This window comes from Mesocricetus auratus, unplaced genomic scaffold (genome assembly GCF_017639785.1).
Source record: "Mesocricetus auratus isolate SY011 unplaced genomic scaffold, BCM_Maur_2.0 Super-Scaffold_100676, whole genome shotgun sequence".
NCBI classification, from domain to species: domain Eukaryota; kingdom Metazoa; phylum Chordata; class Mammalia; order Rodentia; family Cricetidae; genus Mesocricetus; species Mesocricetus auratus.
The window spans coordinates 38355320-38372979 of NW_024429266.1; the positions used below are offsets into that span (position 1 = coordinate 38355320).

Consider the following 17660-nt stretch of genomic DNA (forward strand, 5'->3'; position numbering starts at 1 on the left):
AAAAAGATCCAAACTTAGGATGGAGGTTTAATTGTATGAATAAAAACAGGTGTAATGATAGCCAAGCCTCAGGGAGCCACGGAAGTAGTCATGTGATCAAACCAAATGTAATCATTATGAAAATAGTAGCTATGTTGTACCGGGTTAAGTTGTTAAAAGTTGCCGTGTTGGGCTGAAGAGATGGTTCAGTGGTTAGGAACACTGGCTGGAGGGTCCTGAGTTCAATTCCTAGCAACCACATGATAGTTCACAACCATTTATAATAGAATTTGATGCCCTCTATTGGCATACAGGGTATACATGCAGAGCACTCATACATAAAATATAAATTAAAAAGTTGCAATGTCAGTTAAGTTTTCATTGTATTATTTATACAGTGGAATTTTATGTGGATCAGGAAATGATTTTAAACTACCTAAGAAATTGAATCTTTTTTTTTTATTCAGTTTGAAAAATAAGCTACATTATCTTCACATATTTTCCTTTTCCTTAGTCACATCTTCATGTAATTAACAAAGAAATAAATGTTCATGGAATTTTCTTTAAGCATAATTATTTGGAAAAATTGCTATTTCGGACTGGAGAGATGGGTAAGCTGAAAGCACTTGTTGGCTCTTATAAAGAACCGGGTGTTCACTAACATAGCAACTCTCAACTATAACTCCAGTTCCAGAGGACTTTCTGACTTCCATGGGCTTTCACACACATGTGGTGCATATACAAATACTTTCACATTAAATAACTAAATGTTTTTAATTGCTGTCTCATCTATTTGTAATTACATGGATAATACAAAATTTTAAATTGATTTTATTTTGTGTCTGAGGGGAGTGCCACGTTGTTCCACGGGTGTAAGTTCACTCTCTATCTCCTTGGCTCCAAGGATCAAACTCAGGTCATCAGCCTTTGTAATGATAGGATTTTAAAGATTGTGTACTGAAGAAATCTTTGGCCAGTTCTCCCTGTACTGCTTGCCCCCACCTATATATTAGCTTTATTTTGGTTTAACCATTTCTTTGAAAAGAGAAAAGAATGTATGTAGGAAGATAATTAAGTAACTGTCATCTTGTAGAAGTTATTTTAGGGAATGGTAACATGTACCTTTAATCCCAACACGAAGGAGGCAGAAGTATATAGATTTCAAAATAAATGTGAGGGCAGCCTGACGGACATAACAAGTTCCAGGCCAGCCAGGTCTACACAGTAAGACTCTGTCTTCAAGGGGGGGTGGAGGGAGGGACATATTTGTTTTATTTATACTATAAAAATCCATTATAGATCTTTGTTTGTTTGTGACAGGGTTTCTCTGGGTAACAGTCCTAGCTGTTCTGGAACTTGCTGTGTAGACCAGGTGGCCTCGAACTCACAGAGATCCACCTACTTCTGCCTCCTGAGTACCATCACAGTTCTTTATTGAAAAACCTCAAGTACCATTTTTATTCTCAAAATTTATTTTCAAATTCATGCCAACTTTTTCTAGTATAAATTGATGCTTCTGGAAAGGGGTTGATGATCAACGAATGAATATGGAAAATAAGTAAAGCATATATTGGGCCAGCAAGATGGCTCAGAGAATAAAGATGTATAATCTCATCTGATTCTTATAGTAGAAAGGAGAGAACTGACTTTCAGAACATGCTTTCTGACTTCTACAAGTGTATATGGCACTCATGCACACACAAACACACAAATAAGCATAATTAAAATTTAAAGCAGTAACAGGAGAGATGGTTCAGTGGTTAAGAGCACTAGTCTGCACTTCCAGAGAAACCTTTCTCAGAATTTACATGGCAGTTCACAATATTCTGTAACTCCAGTTCCATGGAATCCAATGGTACGTGGACATACGTGCAGGCAAAGCACCCATAAAAGTAAAGCCACTAGTAAAGGCTTGTTTGATTTACTGATAAATGTCAAAAAGCCCAATGCTTTTTTGCTTTGTGGTTTTCTTTTGTTTCAGTTTTATTAGGAACTAAGACTTTTAAATTTATGAATGATATCATAACTGGCCCTCTAAAGTGTTTGTTCTAAGGTACAATATTAGATACTGAGACTATGAAAGAAGTGAGCCAGGTGTGGTGGTTCATGCCTGTATCAAAACACTCAGGGTCACTGCAGGTTCAAGTTCAAGACCAATCTAGTCTACAGAGTTCAGGAGTACATAGCAAGATCCTATCTCATTTTGCCCCCCACCCCACCCACCTTCCCAAAAAAATAGAAAGATTCTCTATGTTGTAGTTAGGGATGGAAACTAGATAGGGTGTTATTATAGTAAAGGAAAGAATTGACATTCTAAACTGGTGTCAGTAGGATTTCCTTTGGATTTGTTTGAATTTGTAGAATCAGAGTTAGGAGGAATCAAAGCTAGTAACTACAATAGCAACAAATTGAATGGTTGTACTGGAGAAAACAAATGTGTCCATGTTAAATCAGTTAGATATGGTGTTTCTTACATTTAAGAGGCTATGCCAAATAGTTAGATACGCTTGGAGTCTAGTGGAAAGATGAGGGTAAGAGTCAGTTTTATAATCAGTTCACTTTAGCCAGTGGGAACAGAATTATTATAAGAGCACTCACTATTTCAACTGGAGAATGAAAGAGAAAAATCAGTAAGAGCAGAGTTAAGTCATATATATATATATATGCGCCCTGTTAAGTCAGATGAAGTTTTTAAAAAGTGAAAAAACAAGATTCGGGGTTTATAGAAGTCATTGAAAAACTTAATGTGTACTCTATTTCTTTTTTTTTAATTTAAAACATTTTTAGCCAGGTGTGGTGGTGCATGCCTTTAATCTTAGTTCTCAGGAGACATGGGCAGGCAGATCTTCTGTAGGTTCAAGGTCAGCCTAGTGAGTTCTGGGACAGCCAGGGCTCTGTCTCAAAAACAACAAAACAAAAAACTATGTTTTAATGTGATAGACTTTTGGATTACCTGCATTTTAACAGGACTGATAAGTTACCATACCAGGATTTTTTTTTCTCTCGATATTATATAAAAATGATGATTCTTCTTTTAAGGTATAGGATATTGGGTTAGATGAAGTATAGTTTGCTTAGAGTGGTGGAAGGCTAATTGTTATAGATTTTAAAAGCTTACTATGTGATGTAGTCAAATTTTTTTCTTGAAAACAGTTTTTGCCTTGTTCATCACCTAAAACTTAGTGCCTCAAGATCTACCAAATTCTTGGTAGAGTTGAAGAGTGTTAACATTTATGTAAGATGTGTTTGTTTGTTATTTCCATCAAGGAACATAATTGTCTCAGTTATGTTTCTATTTCTATGATAAAACACCATGAACAAAGGCAACTTGAAAAGGATAAGGTTTGTTTCAACTTGCAGTTTATAGTTCATTATCTAGGGAAGTCAGGAAAGAAGAAACTCAAAGCAGGAACCTGGAGACAGGAGCTGATGTAAAGATCATAGAGGGGTGCAGCTGACTGGCTTGCTCCTCAGGCTTGCCTGCTTTCTTAAACATCCCAGGACCACTGCCCAGGAGTGGCACCAACCCTAATAAGCCAGACCCTCCCACACCAATCAAGCCTGTGGTGCATTTTCTTAATGACGTTTCCTCTTCCCAAATGATTGTATAGCTTGCATCAAGTTGACATAAAACTAGCCAGCATAGTAATAGTCCTTACTCTAGGAAAATGGGAGAATAAAGCATTACCACATTTCTATGTAGTGTGACAGGTAACACTACACAGTCAACTCTTCATTCTTGGCAGAGTGAGGAGCTGAGTAGAAAAGGACAGTGCAGTTTTCCCTTGGTAAACAGGATCCTAGGAACTGTCTAGTACTCTAGTGCTGACTAACTGTTGTTTACTGTGCACCAGATAGAAGGCAGATATTTGGATGAATGCAATTGAAAGTAAAGATTAAGTGAAAAGACAATGTGAAGAAAAAGAAAGGAGATGAGAATCAAATGCTTGGCAAGATGAGCAAGAGGTCATTGAAGGAAGGAAATGGAACAGAATGGTTAGAAAAACACTCAGCTGGTTGGCCCTTAGATCTGCTAATTTAATGCATCAGGAGGTCCAATAAAATAATGGCTGGAGGAGAATGATCTTTGTATTTGGCTACTATATAGCAAATTGTCTGACTGACACTTTAGTATAAACCAGTGGTGAATAGTAGATAGAAATGAGTTGATAGAAGTTAAGAGTGAGTGGGTATTGAGAAAATAGATGAGGAAAAGGTAGACCCCTTTAGAGGAGTCCACTTGAGAAGAGAAAAACATTGCAAAGAATCTGGAGTCAAGAAAGAATGTTTTGGTTTTGTGTTCTGTTCTTGTTTGTTTTCTATAGGAAACCTTGACATGTTTAGACCAGAGGAAAGTCCTTTGAGTGGTTAAAGATGAAAGAACTGGGGTAGGGTGGAACAGACAGGAGACAGAACAGAATAGAATAACAGACATACGTAGGCCAAAGAAGTAACTCTGACCAGAGTCTCCTCACACCTTGAGAACAAGAGTGAATCATTCTAGAACTTAAGAAAATAAATGTCAAGACCTTTTCTTGCATTTTGGAAACATTTGTAACCATCCAATATTTAAGGATTTTTATGTGTTATGAGAAGTAGATAATTTCATGGGATTCCTTGTTTTTATGCTTGCTGAGTGTTTTGGTTTTGTTTTGTTTTTTAATGTTTTACCCAAAAATGCTTTGATAATGACAGTCAACTGTAAAAGAAGCTTTTTCCTTGAGAGAAGCCTTCCCGCCAGCCTGGTTCTAGAGCAGCATCAGTCCCAAATAAACACACAGGAGGCTATATTAATTATGAAGCTGTTGGTCTTGCTTGTCTCTTACTGGCTAGCTCTGCCTTAAGTAATTACCCCATAATTGTTAATCTAAGTAGGTCTCTTACCGGAGAAATTTCCGGGCCTCCTACCCCATGGCGTTACATCTCGAACTCTGTGTTTCTCCTTCCCAGAATCCTCCTGGACTCCTAGTCCCACCTATCTAGATTCCTATTGGCCAGCAGTGCTTTATTAACAAATGTACAGGACTTCCCCCATCAGTCAACCAATCAAAGATTACATTTAATCTCTATATAATTTGTCTTGGAGTTTCAGCAGAATGATACTTTTCTTTTGTATAAACTTTACTGTTAGAACATTCTGACTTTACTAAGTTTTATGTTTTTTCTTCAGTTATTACAGGAACTGTGTACGGTGTTTAATGTAGATTTGCCGTGCCGCGTGAAGTCTTCCCAATTGGGAATTATTAGCAATAAACAGACGCACACCAGCGCCATAGTGAAGCCACAGTCTAGCTCCTGTTCCTACATTTGCCAGCACTGCCTCGTTCACCTTGGAGACATTGGTGAGCCTTTGGAAAACAATCAATAACTCATTTATTCTTTTCTTTGTAGTAGTCATAGGAAGAAACTTGGAATATGCATGTGTGGTTTAGATTGCTATACGAAGAAATTGTAAAAATTCACTTTTAGGAACTTATATTTCCATGTTTTGAGATTGACAGAAGAATTTGGAAAAAAATCATTGAAATTTAAATTCTCTCAGATTTGATCCAGGTATAGGCAAATAGTAAACACTAAAAAATGTAGTCAAAGGTATATCATCAAAGTGATGCTATGTTTTCTAAATTAGAAACTTGTACTCCTTTGGATTAAGTTTATAAATTAGCTTCTTTTAGAACTGGATTGTCTATTATTTCTTCCTACTACTGGTGTACTGAAAGCTCATCTTATATGTTGCTTCCTTTCGAAGGTTAAATTTGCATTTCTGTTATACATATATTTTGTCTGGGGTTATTATATAACCTACCTTTCTGTTCATTCCTTTAGGGTGGTCTAAAAAGGTTATAAAACAAATTAACTATAGGATTATGTTTGGTCCTGAAATAACAAGGAATGAGGAACATTAGTGTGCTTAAATTAATAGATTTTAGATTTCCTAATGTCATAAATGAATGACACTTTGAGAGGTCACATCAAAGGTATCAGTGAGCTCTGCAAGGAGATGCAGTTACAGTGGGCGTAGGGTGGTTTTGCTTTAAATGTCTGCATACACATATTAATATTGCAGTAGATGCGAGGCATCTTTCAAAAATCACTTAATAAGATATTGAAGAAATACTGAATTTTCAGATCATATTGTATAGTGTTTTTTGTTTTGTTTTGTTTTTAAGTGCCATATAACTCACCCCTTCTTGTGGGCCGGCTCCAGGTCACCAGCATAGTCCATAGTGGGAGCTGGTGATGCATGACACTGGAGGACCTGAAAATGGGGGCTAGGTAAGCTTTAAAATTGGTTACATGCTGAATGTCCCAAATAGAGAAGGCTGGATGGACACTTCACACATAATCCTATAGTGAATTTGTTTTAAATTTTTCTGTCTTTAAAATAATTTTAATGTCTTTATTATCTTTAGAATTTAAAGCTCTAGCTGTTTTGGACATGCCCTCCTGATGGTTTTTGTATATGTATATGTATACCTATATGGTTTTAAAATGAGTTTTCTTTTTCTCCTCAGCTCGATACAGAAACCAGACCAGCCAGGCAGAGTCCTACTATAGGCATGCAGCTCAGCTTGTCCCCTCCAATGGTGAGTGGGCCTGCCACCTTAAGCTTGATCATGTCGCTTTGTTCTTTGTAGCATATAGCAGATAGGCTCTGTTTGTAAGGGTGTTAAAAGCAATAGATGTTGAATCTCAAGATCATTGAGTTGCATGTTTTCCTTTTAACTTTTATATTCCATGTATACTTAAAATGAATTTTTCTTTAAAGGAAGTTACTTTGTTAGGAAGCCAGCATAAGTGGAATTAATGTGATCTGACAGTGTTTCTACAACTCTAGCATTCTTAATTGGCCTATAGAGTAATGATCTTTCAGGATAACCATTTCTCCTTAAAAACTTACCAGTCATCTAAAAGAAAATACTTTTGATGGCCCCAAAATAGGCATTCTTGAATTAGAAAGCTTAGCAGCAAATACATACTATTACAAATCATTTATGCTAAACCATGTTGAAATTTCTTTTGATTCTAGAAAATGTCTTAGAGCTGATGCTAAAGATACACTGTCCATTTCAATTGCCCATGTCAGCCTTCACCCGTTAGTAGCAGAGCTGAGTGCTTGGGATGAGTTCCCAGCAACCACAGAGCCAAGGAGATTTACTAGCTAATCCTTTCGGAATCCATGTGTGCTTATTGTATAGATCCTATTTTATGGCTCGTTTGTCTTGAGACAGTCTAGTTATGTAGCCCAGTATGCCTTTTGAGCCTGAGTGATCGGATTACAGTGTATGCTATCATACTCAATATTTAATTGTGTGACTTTTTAACCTGCACATGATAGGGTGTGCCATCACTAATGTGTATAGTTTTACATTATATCCAGCTGTAATTGATAGTCACGAGATTTGTCTTATACAGTACTTTGCATTATTAATTCAAGGACTTGACTGAGCATTTCTATCTTGATGGCAAGATTGGTTCTTGATGACATTATAATCTTAACTTTCTCCTGTAGGTCAGCCTTACAATCAGTTGGCTATCTTAGCTTCTTCCAAAGGAGACCACCTGACAACAATTTTCTACTACTGCAGAAGCATTGCTGTGAAATTCCCTTTCCCAGCGGCCTCCACTAATCTACAAAAAGCACTTTCTAAAGCACTGGAAAGGTAGGGCTGACTTTTTTCCCAAGAGACTTTTGTGTAACCTGGAACCTTAATCTCTCAAATTTAGTGTTCAGGAAATACTGTCCAGTGATGTAGTCATCTTATCTCTAAACCTATAGCTAACATCATAATTATTTTGTGTGCAGTCACTGAATTTTATCCAGTATGTGATTTATTGCAGCTGAATGCTGACTCATCTAAATTGTAGCTAAGAAGCTAGACTTAGACAGAACCCTTTCTTGTCTGTTGGGTATTCAAGTTAACTTACCAGCTAAATCCAGTTATAGGGGTTTTGCTTATTGTGCTGATTAAGATTCATGCAGGTTTTTCTTTCATTTCAGCCGGGATGAGTTGAAAACCAAGTGGGGTGTTTCTGACTTCATCAAGGCGTTTATTAAATTCCACGGTCATGTATACCTGAGTAAGAGTTTGGAAAAGTTGAGTCCTCTTCGAGAGAAATTGGAAGAACAGTTTAAGGTTCGGGTTAAAAACAAAAAATGTTTGTCTTCTCTAAATCAGAAAGCTTAAGATTTGGAGAAAATTAACTTAAGAGTTTTTGTCTTTTTGTGGTGTTGGGGATGGAACTGAAGACCTAGCATAAGCTTAACACATGCTTTCCCACTAAGCTAAAGCCAGAGGACCAGACTCCTAGTTCCTATGTTGTTACTTAATCGTAATAAAAATTAAATCTGGAATATATGAAATCATTGCATCTGGCTTTGCACTTGTTAACTGAGCTACAGTATCCAGACAAGTTATAGCAACCTTCTCTTTGACCCCTTCCTCTCCCACCTCCCCCCACCAGCTGTCAAAACAGTCAAAATAGAAATATATTAAGAAAAATGAGATTTTTATTGTAAAGACAGTCCTTTATTTTAATAGTTATGGCAAAGTACATGTAATCTAATGTTGTCCATTTCAAACCACTCGTTTGTGTAGCTCCATAACACTGTTCTCACATCGATGTAAGCATCACTCCATTGACACACAGAATGTTTTCCATCTTGCAAAACTGAAACTCTGCATATATTCAATAAGCCTTTGAAACTTACTTTAACAACCATTTAATAGCAGGTGAAGCAAGATAATTTAACTTTGACTGTTCAGTAGGGTGCTGGAATTAGCTGTAAACCAGATACTCTGAATATTGTGTTTCTTGGTTGCTCCCTTATACACTAAAAGTTGTCTGTAACTGAATGCTGATAAGTCTTGCGATTCAAGTGATTTAAATGCTTGGGTAGGTGCATGCTTTCAGTGTAATCCCAGGACTTGGGAGGCAGAGGCAGGTAGATCTCTGAGTTTGAGGACAGCCTGAACTTCATGATGAGTTCCAAGCCAGCCAGGGTTAAATAATGATAAACTGTCCAAAACAAACAATAGCACACAACTTGGACAGTAAAAGCATAAATTAGCCAAATATAGTCAATGTAAAATAATTACAGATAATTGTTTGAGTTGATTGTTTGTAAGATTATATCATATTTGTAACTGAAATAGTTTATTGCAAAATAATCTTTCCTGGTCTTCTATTTCCTTCCTCCCAGTGGCCTGGTTAAACTTAGGCCGTGGTATTTATAGGATTCAGTGTGTACTCTCAGCTATTTAACCTAGAAAAGAATGTTGGAATCTAAATAGACATGTTGGATTAAAAGTATAACCAGCATAAGTGGTCAGTTTATGGAGAAGGATAGATGCATAAATTGAAGGGAAATTTCATTGGAAAATTTTGTCAGATACTAAGGAATTAAGCAAAGAAATGTTTGTCTTTGGAAAGGGGCTTAATATTCTCAAAATACAGTCCAATGATAGATCACACGGAGGTTGAATTGTTACCAAAAACAGGTCAGAATTGTCCTCCAAAAGTAATGTAGAAGACTTTGCTTATGTAACTCTTTGTGGCTATTTCAGTCTCTCTCTCTCTCTCTCTCTCTCTCTCTCTCTCTCTCTCTCTCTCTCTCTCTCTCTCTCTCTCTCTCTCTCTCTCTCTCTCCCTCTCTCTCTCTCCCTCTCTCTCTCCCTCTCCCTCTCTCTCTCCCTCCCTCCCTCCCTCCCTCCCTCCCTCCCTCCCTCCCTCCCTCCCTCCAGAAACCAGAAATCTCAGAATACAGTAAACAACTGAATACATGGCAGGAGCCCTAGTCACTGGTGTAGAACTGTACGAACTATCTTTTCTGGGTCTTCAGTTCTGTTGTTTTGTTTTGTTTTAGATATGTCTTATTCTAGCCCTTGTTGACCTCAAAATTGCTGCCATCATTACAGCCTTGCCAAACCTTCTGTCTCAACTTCCCTCTAAGTTCTGAATTACAGGCATAAGCCACTGCATGTGGTTTATTGTCAGTTCTTACCAGAAGACTAATATACGCAAGTCTGCTGTCTTCCAGGCCATTTCCTGGGGAGGGATGAAGAAAGGCTGGCTACAGCTAAAAATATCCATCCTAGTAGCTGTCAACTTTGTTAGGAACCTAGGTTTGGAAATTATTCCATGTGGGAATAATCAAATCTCATCACAGATGTTAAAAGCAGATATATAACTAAACTACATTGAGACCACCAGCTGTGAGAATCTGCCTGGTAATGTCATATGTTGCTTAAGCAGGTTACTATGAGGACTGTCACTACTAATGTAAGTGAAACTTAGATAAAAATCATGTTAGCTTTTCTATGAAAAATTTCAGTGTGGTCATTGTGAAGGTGCTTATTAGACATTCTAATGGCTGCTCCAGCATACCATTTGTCCTGTGTTACTTTTCAGACTTACAGTTTTTGTTTTTAAGTGAAGGACAAATCTTAAGTCATGCATCATGTATCAAGAGTTCAAAAGAATACTTGAATTTTATTTTTTTAATTCTTTCACTACATATATCTGCTTTCATTTGTCCTTTTTAAACATTTTATTCAATATGTCACTTACATATTTAATCTAATGGATTAAAATATCTAAATATATGTATAGCTCCAAATACTATCTTCTCAACTCATACTAATATATATTGTTTCTGGAGAGAGTGCTGGCTGCTCTTCCAGAAAACTCAAGCTCCATCGCCAGCACCCACATGAGAGCTCACACTTATACATAACTCTAGTTCCAAGGAATCCAGCACCATCCTTTGGCTTCTTCAGATACCAGGCATGCATGTGGTGCACGGCATATACTCAGGCAAAATACCTGTATTCATAAAATAAACGCAGGTGAACGTTTGATACATGAACAGTTTCTTAGGACAAAATTGTTAAAGAAATGGTTTCATTGCTCAGTTACACAGAGAAACCCTGTCTTGGGAAAAAAAATAGTTTAATCAACGTGGTAGTGCCTAAATTAATGTTTCTAGAGAAGTCTCTTCTTTGTAGACATTAAAGTCGTAAAAGAGTCATCCAGTAATCCAATTACAGTACTCCATGATTGTAAATGTAGATTACTAATTCTTGTGTCTAAAATGGATCCTGCTGTTGATAATGCATGCAGTATTTTTGTCTCCCATTACAGAGGCTGCTATTCCAAAAAGCTTTCAACTCTCAACAGTTAGTGCATGTCACTGTCATTAACCTGTTTCAACTTCATCATCTTCGTGACTTCAACAATGAAACAGAGCAGCATAGTTACAGCCAAGATGAACAGCTATGCTGGACTCAGTTACTGGCCCTCTTTAGTGAGTATTATATCATTTAACTTTGAAAGGGGCAACTTATGTAATTAGGCATTTTTGTAAATATAGCCAAATGAGTCTTTTACTTATTTATTTTTCTGAGGCACTTTCTCTGTGTAACACAACTGGCTCTCCTGGAACTCACTCTGTAGACCAGGCTGGCCTCGAATTCACAGAGATCTGCCTGCCTCTGCCTCTCAAGTGATGGGATTAAAGGCATGCCCCGCTATTGCCTGTGAAATCCTATGTTTCTTAATGTTGAATTAGGAGAGCTAAACATCAAATTCTGTCCTTTTGTCTGCTTGTAACACTTTATATAACACTTGACCACAGAGAAGAAAATGTTTTGTCTTTCTGTTTTTTGATAGAATCTTGCTGACCTTGAACTCATGGTCCTCCTGTTTTTAGCCTCAAGTACTGGGATTGTAGCCATGCCCAGCTGAAAATTTATTTAGAAAGAAACTAAGATGCACAAGTGTTTAATTCAGCAGAAGGCTCATAGATATTTTGAACTGGTATGCTGTTTAAAATGCCTACACATTCTGAATCTTTTTCTCCTCCCTACTCCCCAAGTGTCTTTTCTTGGCATCCTGTGCAAATGTCCTCTCCAGAACGATTCTCAGGAGTCCTACAATGCCTATCCCCTTCCTGCAGTCAAGGTCTCCATGGACTGGCTAAGACTCCGACCTCGAATCTTTCAGGAAACAGTAGTGGATGAAAAACAGTAGTAAGTGTTATAAAATTTTAAGGTAGTTGGATATGTTGTAATATTCATAGACATAGGAAAACTGCCTTCTAAAACGATATTGAATCATTGAAGACTATTGTCTGCCTTTCTCTATGACAATTGAAGTGAAAACCTCTATGCATGCTTTCATTTATTTGACTTCTTCAGACATTTGTGACTCCTCCTGTATTCCCAATGCCATATCATGAAGAGACATTTTTTATATTTCAAAATGAACTTGACATAAAAATCGTTTATTTTTTAAGCCATACACATGCCACTCTTTTCTGCTTTTATTTAAATAATAAATTTCTGTTTTTGTGTATCTAATTTGTATTATATTTAACTATAGATGACTATAAATTATGTTTTACTCAAGACAAATGAAACAGTTCTTAAGAACTTGATTTTAGTGGTTAATGACATTTTCAGTGTTCTTTTGACAGTACAAATGTTTTGAAAACAGTGGGTAGAAAGTTCCTCCTCTGCATATCTTAGTTGTTTAAGTCTCTGAAGTCTCTGCTGTAGCCTGGCATTTACAAGTAACTAATAAATAATGGGACCTCATTAAGACCCTGTGATACTCTCTAGTTTCAAATTCTTTTTCTTTTCCTTAGTGCCTTCATTTTTGATACTGTCGTGAATGGGATTTGGGAACATAAATAATTAACATTTTTATAATTTATTAGTATTTTGGGTTCTGTTGTATATAAATAAAATCTGAATTTTTCTTTAATTTGCAGCATTTGGCCCTGGCTAATTTCTCTTCTAAATAGTTTCCATCCCCATGAAGAAGATCTCTCAAGTACTAATGGTAAGAGCTGCCTAAATTGTGTACTGTTGCTGTGGCTCCATCAACCTGGTGTGGCAGTTGAAAGCCAGGGAAACTGAGCTTTCAGTGAAGCGCATTTGTTTTACTTGAATTCAGAGTTTCAAAGGGGTTCTGACTTCTGGTATTGATGAAGTGGATAGATGTGGGTAATTCTCCTGAACTGGCTCAGCAGCTTCACTGATAGACCTTAAAGTAGACATTCGTGACTTTTAAATTCTATCCATTTTCTTCCGTGTCTCTTATCATTGCAAAGTTGTTCTGGGTTTTGTTCGTTTTTAGATTTATATATTTTACATGTATGAGTATTTTGCCTGCATGTACATATTCATGCCATGTATTTGCCTGGTACCTGTAGCAGTTAGGAGAGGGGTTTGGATTCCTTGGAACTAGAGTTATAGACAGTTGAGAGCCACCATGTGGGTGCTAGAAACCAAACTCAGGTTCTTTGTGAGAACAGCAAATGCTCTTAACTTTTGAGCTGTCCTCCCAGCCTCAATAGTGATTTTGTTTTATTTTAAGGAAATGATGTGAATACCGGTCTACCAGATACCTACATGTCACACAGAAGTTAGCACATAAAGCATAAAAGGCACAAATTGTCAGTAGTTTTCCCACAGTATAATGTCCATGTCATAGTGTGTGATCTTAGAGCTTTTTCCTATATACAGACATAGGCATCATATCCAAATTTAAAATTGCTTTTAAATTTAACAGTTTTACGGGCTTTATAACATTTTATTTCATGTGTGTCTCATAGTCTATTTATTGACCCATCTTTGAAATTTTCCTGGGAAGATAACTCAGTAAATGCTTCACCTCTCAAACCTGAGGGCCTGAATTCAGTACCTAGAACCCATGTAAATAATTCCCAGCATACCTGAAATTCCAGGACTGGCAAGCCAAAAATAAGAGGATTCCTAGGGATCCCAGTCTTGGAAATCTGAGAGCCCCAGGAATCCTAGACTTGCCAGCCAGTTTAGCCTAATTGGTGAGCTCCAGCCCAGTAAGAAACCCTTTCTCAGAAGAGGTAGGCAGCATTCCTGAGGGTGACACCTGGGGTTGTCCTCTGAATCTACTGGTACACAAATATACATGTGTACATGCATAAACTTTTATATACTTTTATAATTTAAATTTTCCTCATAAATAGTGCTGTACTGAGCAACATGGCGCTTTGATCCCTTCTCCATTAGTAATTTGCAGTGAGTCACCTGGATCTTTTCTTTTCTTTTTCTTTTTTTTTTTAGGATTTGGAAGGTTTGGGACAATGCTCAAGGCTACTTCTTGTAAACTCTCAATGATATTAGTGTTATCATTGGATAACTTATAGGCCATGTATAGCCTGAACACTGGGTTTACTAGATCTGATCTGAAGCTCTGAATTCTAACTTTGATTTATTGGTTTGTTTTTTTCTCTTTGGGGGAGATGAGGGTGTTTTTTGTTTGTTTGTTTGTTTGTTTGTTTGTTTTGTTTTGTTTTTTCCTGACAGGGTTTCTCGGTGTAGCCCTGACTGTTCTGAAACTTGCTCTGTAGACCAGGCTGGTCTCAAATTCAGAGATCTACCTACCTCTGCCTTTAGTATGCTGGCTTAAAGGCATGTGCCACCTCACCGAGCTGAAGCTCTAAATTTTTGAGACAGTTGATGAAGTACGTTGTGCTGGCACCTTGAGTGTTCGCATTTGAATGTTAGGGGTTATCTAGATACCAAAGCTAACATGCAGGCTTTTGTTTGATGACTTGCCTTCAGCAGGAGTATGATGTAGGAAAGCAGAAAATGGGCATTACACGTTCTTCCTACAACTTTTTCATTCACTGTTTTCATATTGTATTACTCTTCCAAATAATAGGATTTTAATTAAAATGTTTACAAATTTCGGTGTCTTTCATTCTTTAGCCACACCACTTCCAGAGGAGTTTGAATTACAAGGATTTTTGGCTTTAAGACCTTCTTTCAGGTAAGTAGCTAGGAAGTTGTTGAAGTATAAAAATTTATAGGAATCTGGCTGGCCTGTGTTGTCTTGTCTTTTTAACATTTATTTGGCAGGGAGCATGGGCCGTGTGTGCGTATCCACCCATTCTTTTTTATTTAAATTAGGAATAAGCATGCTTTACATGTCAATCCCAGTTCCCTCTCCCTCTCCTGTTTTCCACCAATCCCCCTATCACATCCCCCGTCTGCTCCCCAGAGAGGGTGAGGCCTTTCATGGAGGATCTTCAAAGTCTGTCATGTCATTTGGAGCCGGGCCTAAACCCTCCCCCATGTGTCTAGGCTGAGAGAGTATCTCTCCATGTGGAGTGGACTCCTAAAGTCCATTCATGTACTAGGAATAAATACTGATCCTCTACCAGAGGCCCCATAGAATGCCCAGACCTCCAAACTGACCTTCAATTCAGGGGGTCTGGAACAGTCCTAGTCCTATACTGGTTTCCCAGCTATCAGTTTGGAGTCCATGAGCTCCTCCTTGTTCGGGTCAGCAATTTCGGTGGGTCTCTCCAGCCTGGTCTTGTCCCATTTGCTCCTCACTCCTCCCTCTGCAATTCCAGAAGTTCAACTCAGTGCTTAGCTGTGGGTGTCTGCTTCTGCTTCCATCAGCTACTGGATGAAGACTCTTCTTCCATTTGTAGAGGCGGGACCTGGAAGCTGGAAGCTGGCAGTCTCTGGATGGGCTAGACTGCCAGAAGGGTTCCCCAATTTGCAGTCCCCAGGCCTCAGGACATATACATATAGATATAGATGCGCGCGTACACGCACACACACACACACACACACACACACACACACACACACACACACACACAATGTATATATGAAGGTTAAGTCAGTTGAAGTATTTTTAAGAATTACAGAACAAAGGAATGGAAAAGAAAATTACTTTTCCTAGTAATTGCTTAAATTATACTTTTTGAAAAAACTTAACTTAAAAATTAAGGGATGTCTCAAAATGGAACCTTTTTGTTACTCATTTATTTATTTGTTTATTTAGTTTTGTGTTTTGAGATAGAGTCTCACCATGTAGCCCCAACTGGCCTAGAACTCGCTCTGTAGACCAGGTTGGCCTCAGACTCACAGAGTCTGCCTCTGCTTCCTGAGTGCTGGAACTAAAGGACTGTGCCACAAGACCAAACTAAATTTAATATTTTTGAGGCAGTCTCCAATAATTATTGCTAGGTGGAAGCTTTTACATAGACCATATTGGTGTTGAACATGCAGCAATCCTGCTACCTTTGCCTCCCAAGTGCCAGGATTAGAGGCATGTGCTGCACTACCCCATACTCAGGAAATGTGACCTTTTAGTTAAAAGTTATTACTTTACATTTTTTTTTCATATCAGTAGTAGTGACAGGCCAGTGGGCATGGTTCAGTGAGTAAGAATACTTGTATAATCATGAGTGTGGATCCCAGCATCCGTGTAAGAAGCCAAGCCCAGCTGAATGTACCTGTACTCTCAGTGTGTAACCAGAAAAAAAATAAATAAAAATGCCAAATTTCAGTTCAATGAGAGTCTTAAAGGGAGTAAGACCAAGAGCAATAGAGAACGACACCTATAGTCTTCTCCATTTGTGCATGTATCTCCTTCTGCATTGCACACCAATTTTACAAGAACATTTCCGAATGGTCTCTTCCTGCCTTCTTGGTCGACCATCTGTCTTGTTCTTTCCTTCATACTTTCCCATGCTCCGTCTTGTACTCTGCTTACATTGTTTTTCCAGTAAATACCCCCAGAGAGAGAGAGAGAGAGAGAGAGAGAGAGAGAGAGAGAGAGAGAGAGAGAGAGAGGGAGGGAGGGAGGGAGAGAGAGAGAGAGAGAGAGAGAGAGAGTATTTTAACCATCTTTTCTCAAATAGCTGTCTTCCTTTAACCCTACTAACATTTGGGTTTGTTCCTTTTTTAGTCTATTAAATAAAATAAAATTCACAGTCTCCGTCTTTGTTGCTATTTTCTTTACTATAAGTTTTTATTTGTTTGGTTTTTGTTGTTCATTTTTGGTTTTAGAGACAGGGTTTCTCTATGTAGCCCTGGCTGTCCTGGAACTTGCTTTACAAACTAGGCTGGCCTCAAACTCAAAGATCTTCTGCTTGCCTCTGCCTCCCAAGTGCTGAGAGTAAAGGTGTGCACCGCCACCACCCGACGTCTTTACTATAAATTTCTTAAGAGCAGGGTTGGCCACCCTTACTGACTTCAGTGTTTAGTCATTTCTCAACCTGCTACAACTTAAAACTGTTGTTGTCATCTTAGTTACCAAATACTACTAATAATTACTTATTTTTTATGAAAACTGAATTTTTGTTAACTGCTGCATATGTAGTCTGTGAAGGATATTTAACTTGTAGAAAGTTAAAGCAAAGACGAAGACAATTTAGTCACAGATACTCTATTTAACTTCTTTGTAACAATTTATCATTCCTGGTTTATTCACTTTTTTGGTTTTTGGTTTTTTCGAGACAGGGTTTCTCTGTGACTTTGGAGGCTGTCCTGAAACTCACTTTGTAGACCAGGCTGGCCTCGAACTCACAGTGATCCGCCTGCCTCTGCCTCCCGAGTGCTGGGATTAAAGGCATGCGCCACCAACGCCTGGCTGGTTTATTCACTTTTAAGCAGAGTTTGTTTTTTATTTGTTTTTTTTTTTTTAATTCTTATAGCCTAGAGTGTGTTGACACACATTCACCAATCTAGAAATTAGAAAAGCCTTTATTTCTGTTTTTCTCATCAAGCATTATAATTCTATAGCCAAAATGCCTCTAATATTCAACACTCTCAAGTGAGCACTGACAATGTCTCTTGACAAAGACAAAAACTCAGGTTTACCTGTCTCTA

The 17660-nt window shown here is 37.8% G+C and overlaps 1 protein-coding gene across 5 annotated transcripts in view; it reads left to right on the plus strand.

Moving 5' to 3' along the window:
- Positions 1–17660, plus strand: part of Smg7 (SMG7 nonsense mediated mRNA decay factor) — a 67598-nt gene that overhangs the window by 35181 nt on the left and 14757 nt on the right. For all 5 annotated transcript variants that reach the window (XM_013114331.3, XM_013114335.3, XM_013114332.3 and 2 more), the window contains 8 exons: positions 5150–5321; positions 6495–6566; positions 7493–7643; positions 7982–8117; positions 11125–11287; positions 11858–12011; positions 12755–12825; positions 14739–14799. In XM_013114331.3, coding sequence (XP_012969785.2) covers positions 5150–5321; positions 6495–6566; positions 7493–7643; positions 7982–8117; positions 11125–11287; positions 11858–12011; positions 12755–12825; positions 14739–14799 — 980 coding nt within the window. The remainder of the gene's footprint in view (positions 1–5149; positions 5322–6494; positions 6567–7492; positions 7644–7981; positions 8118–11124; positions 11288–11857; positions 12012–12754; positions 12826–14738; positions 14800–17660) is intronic.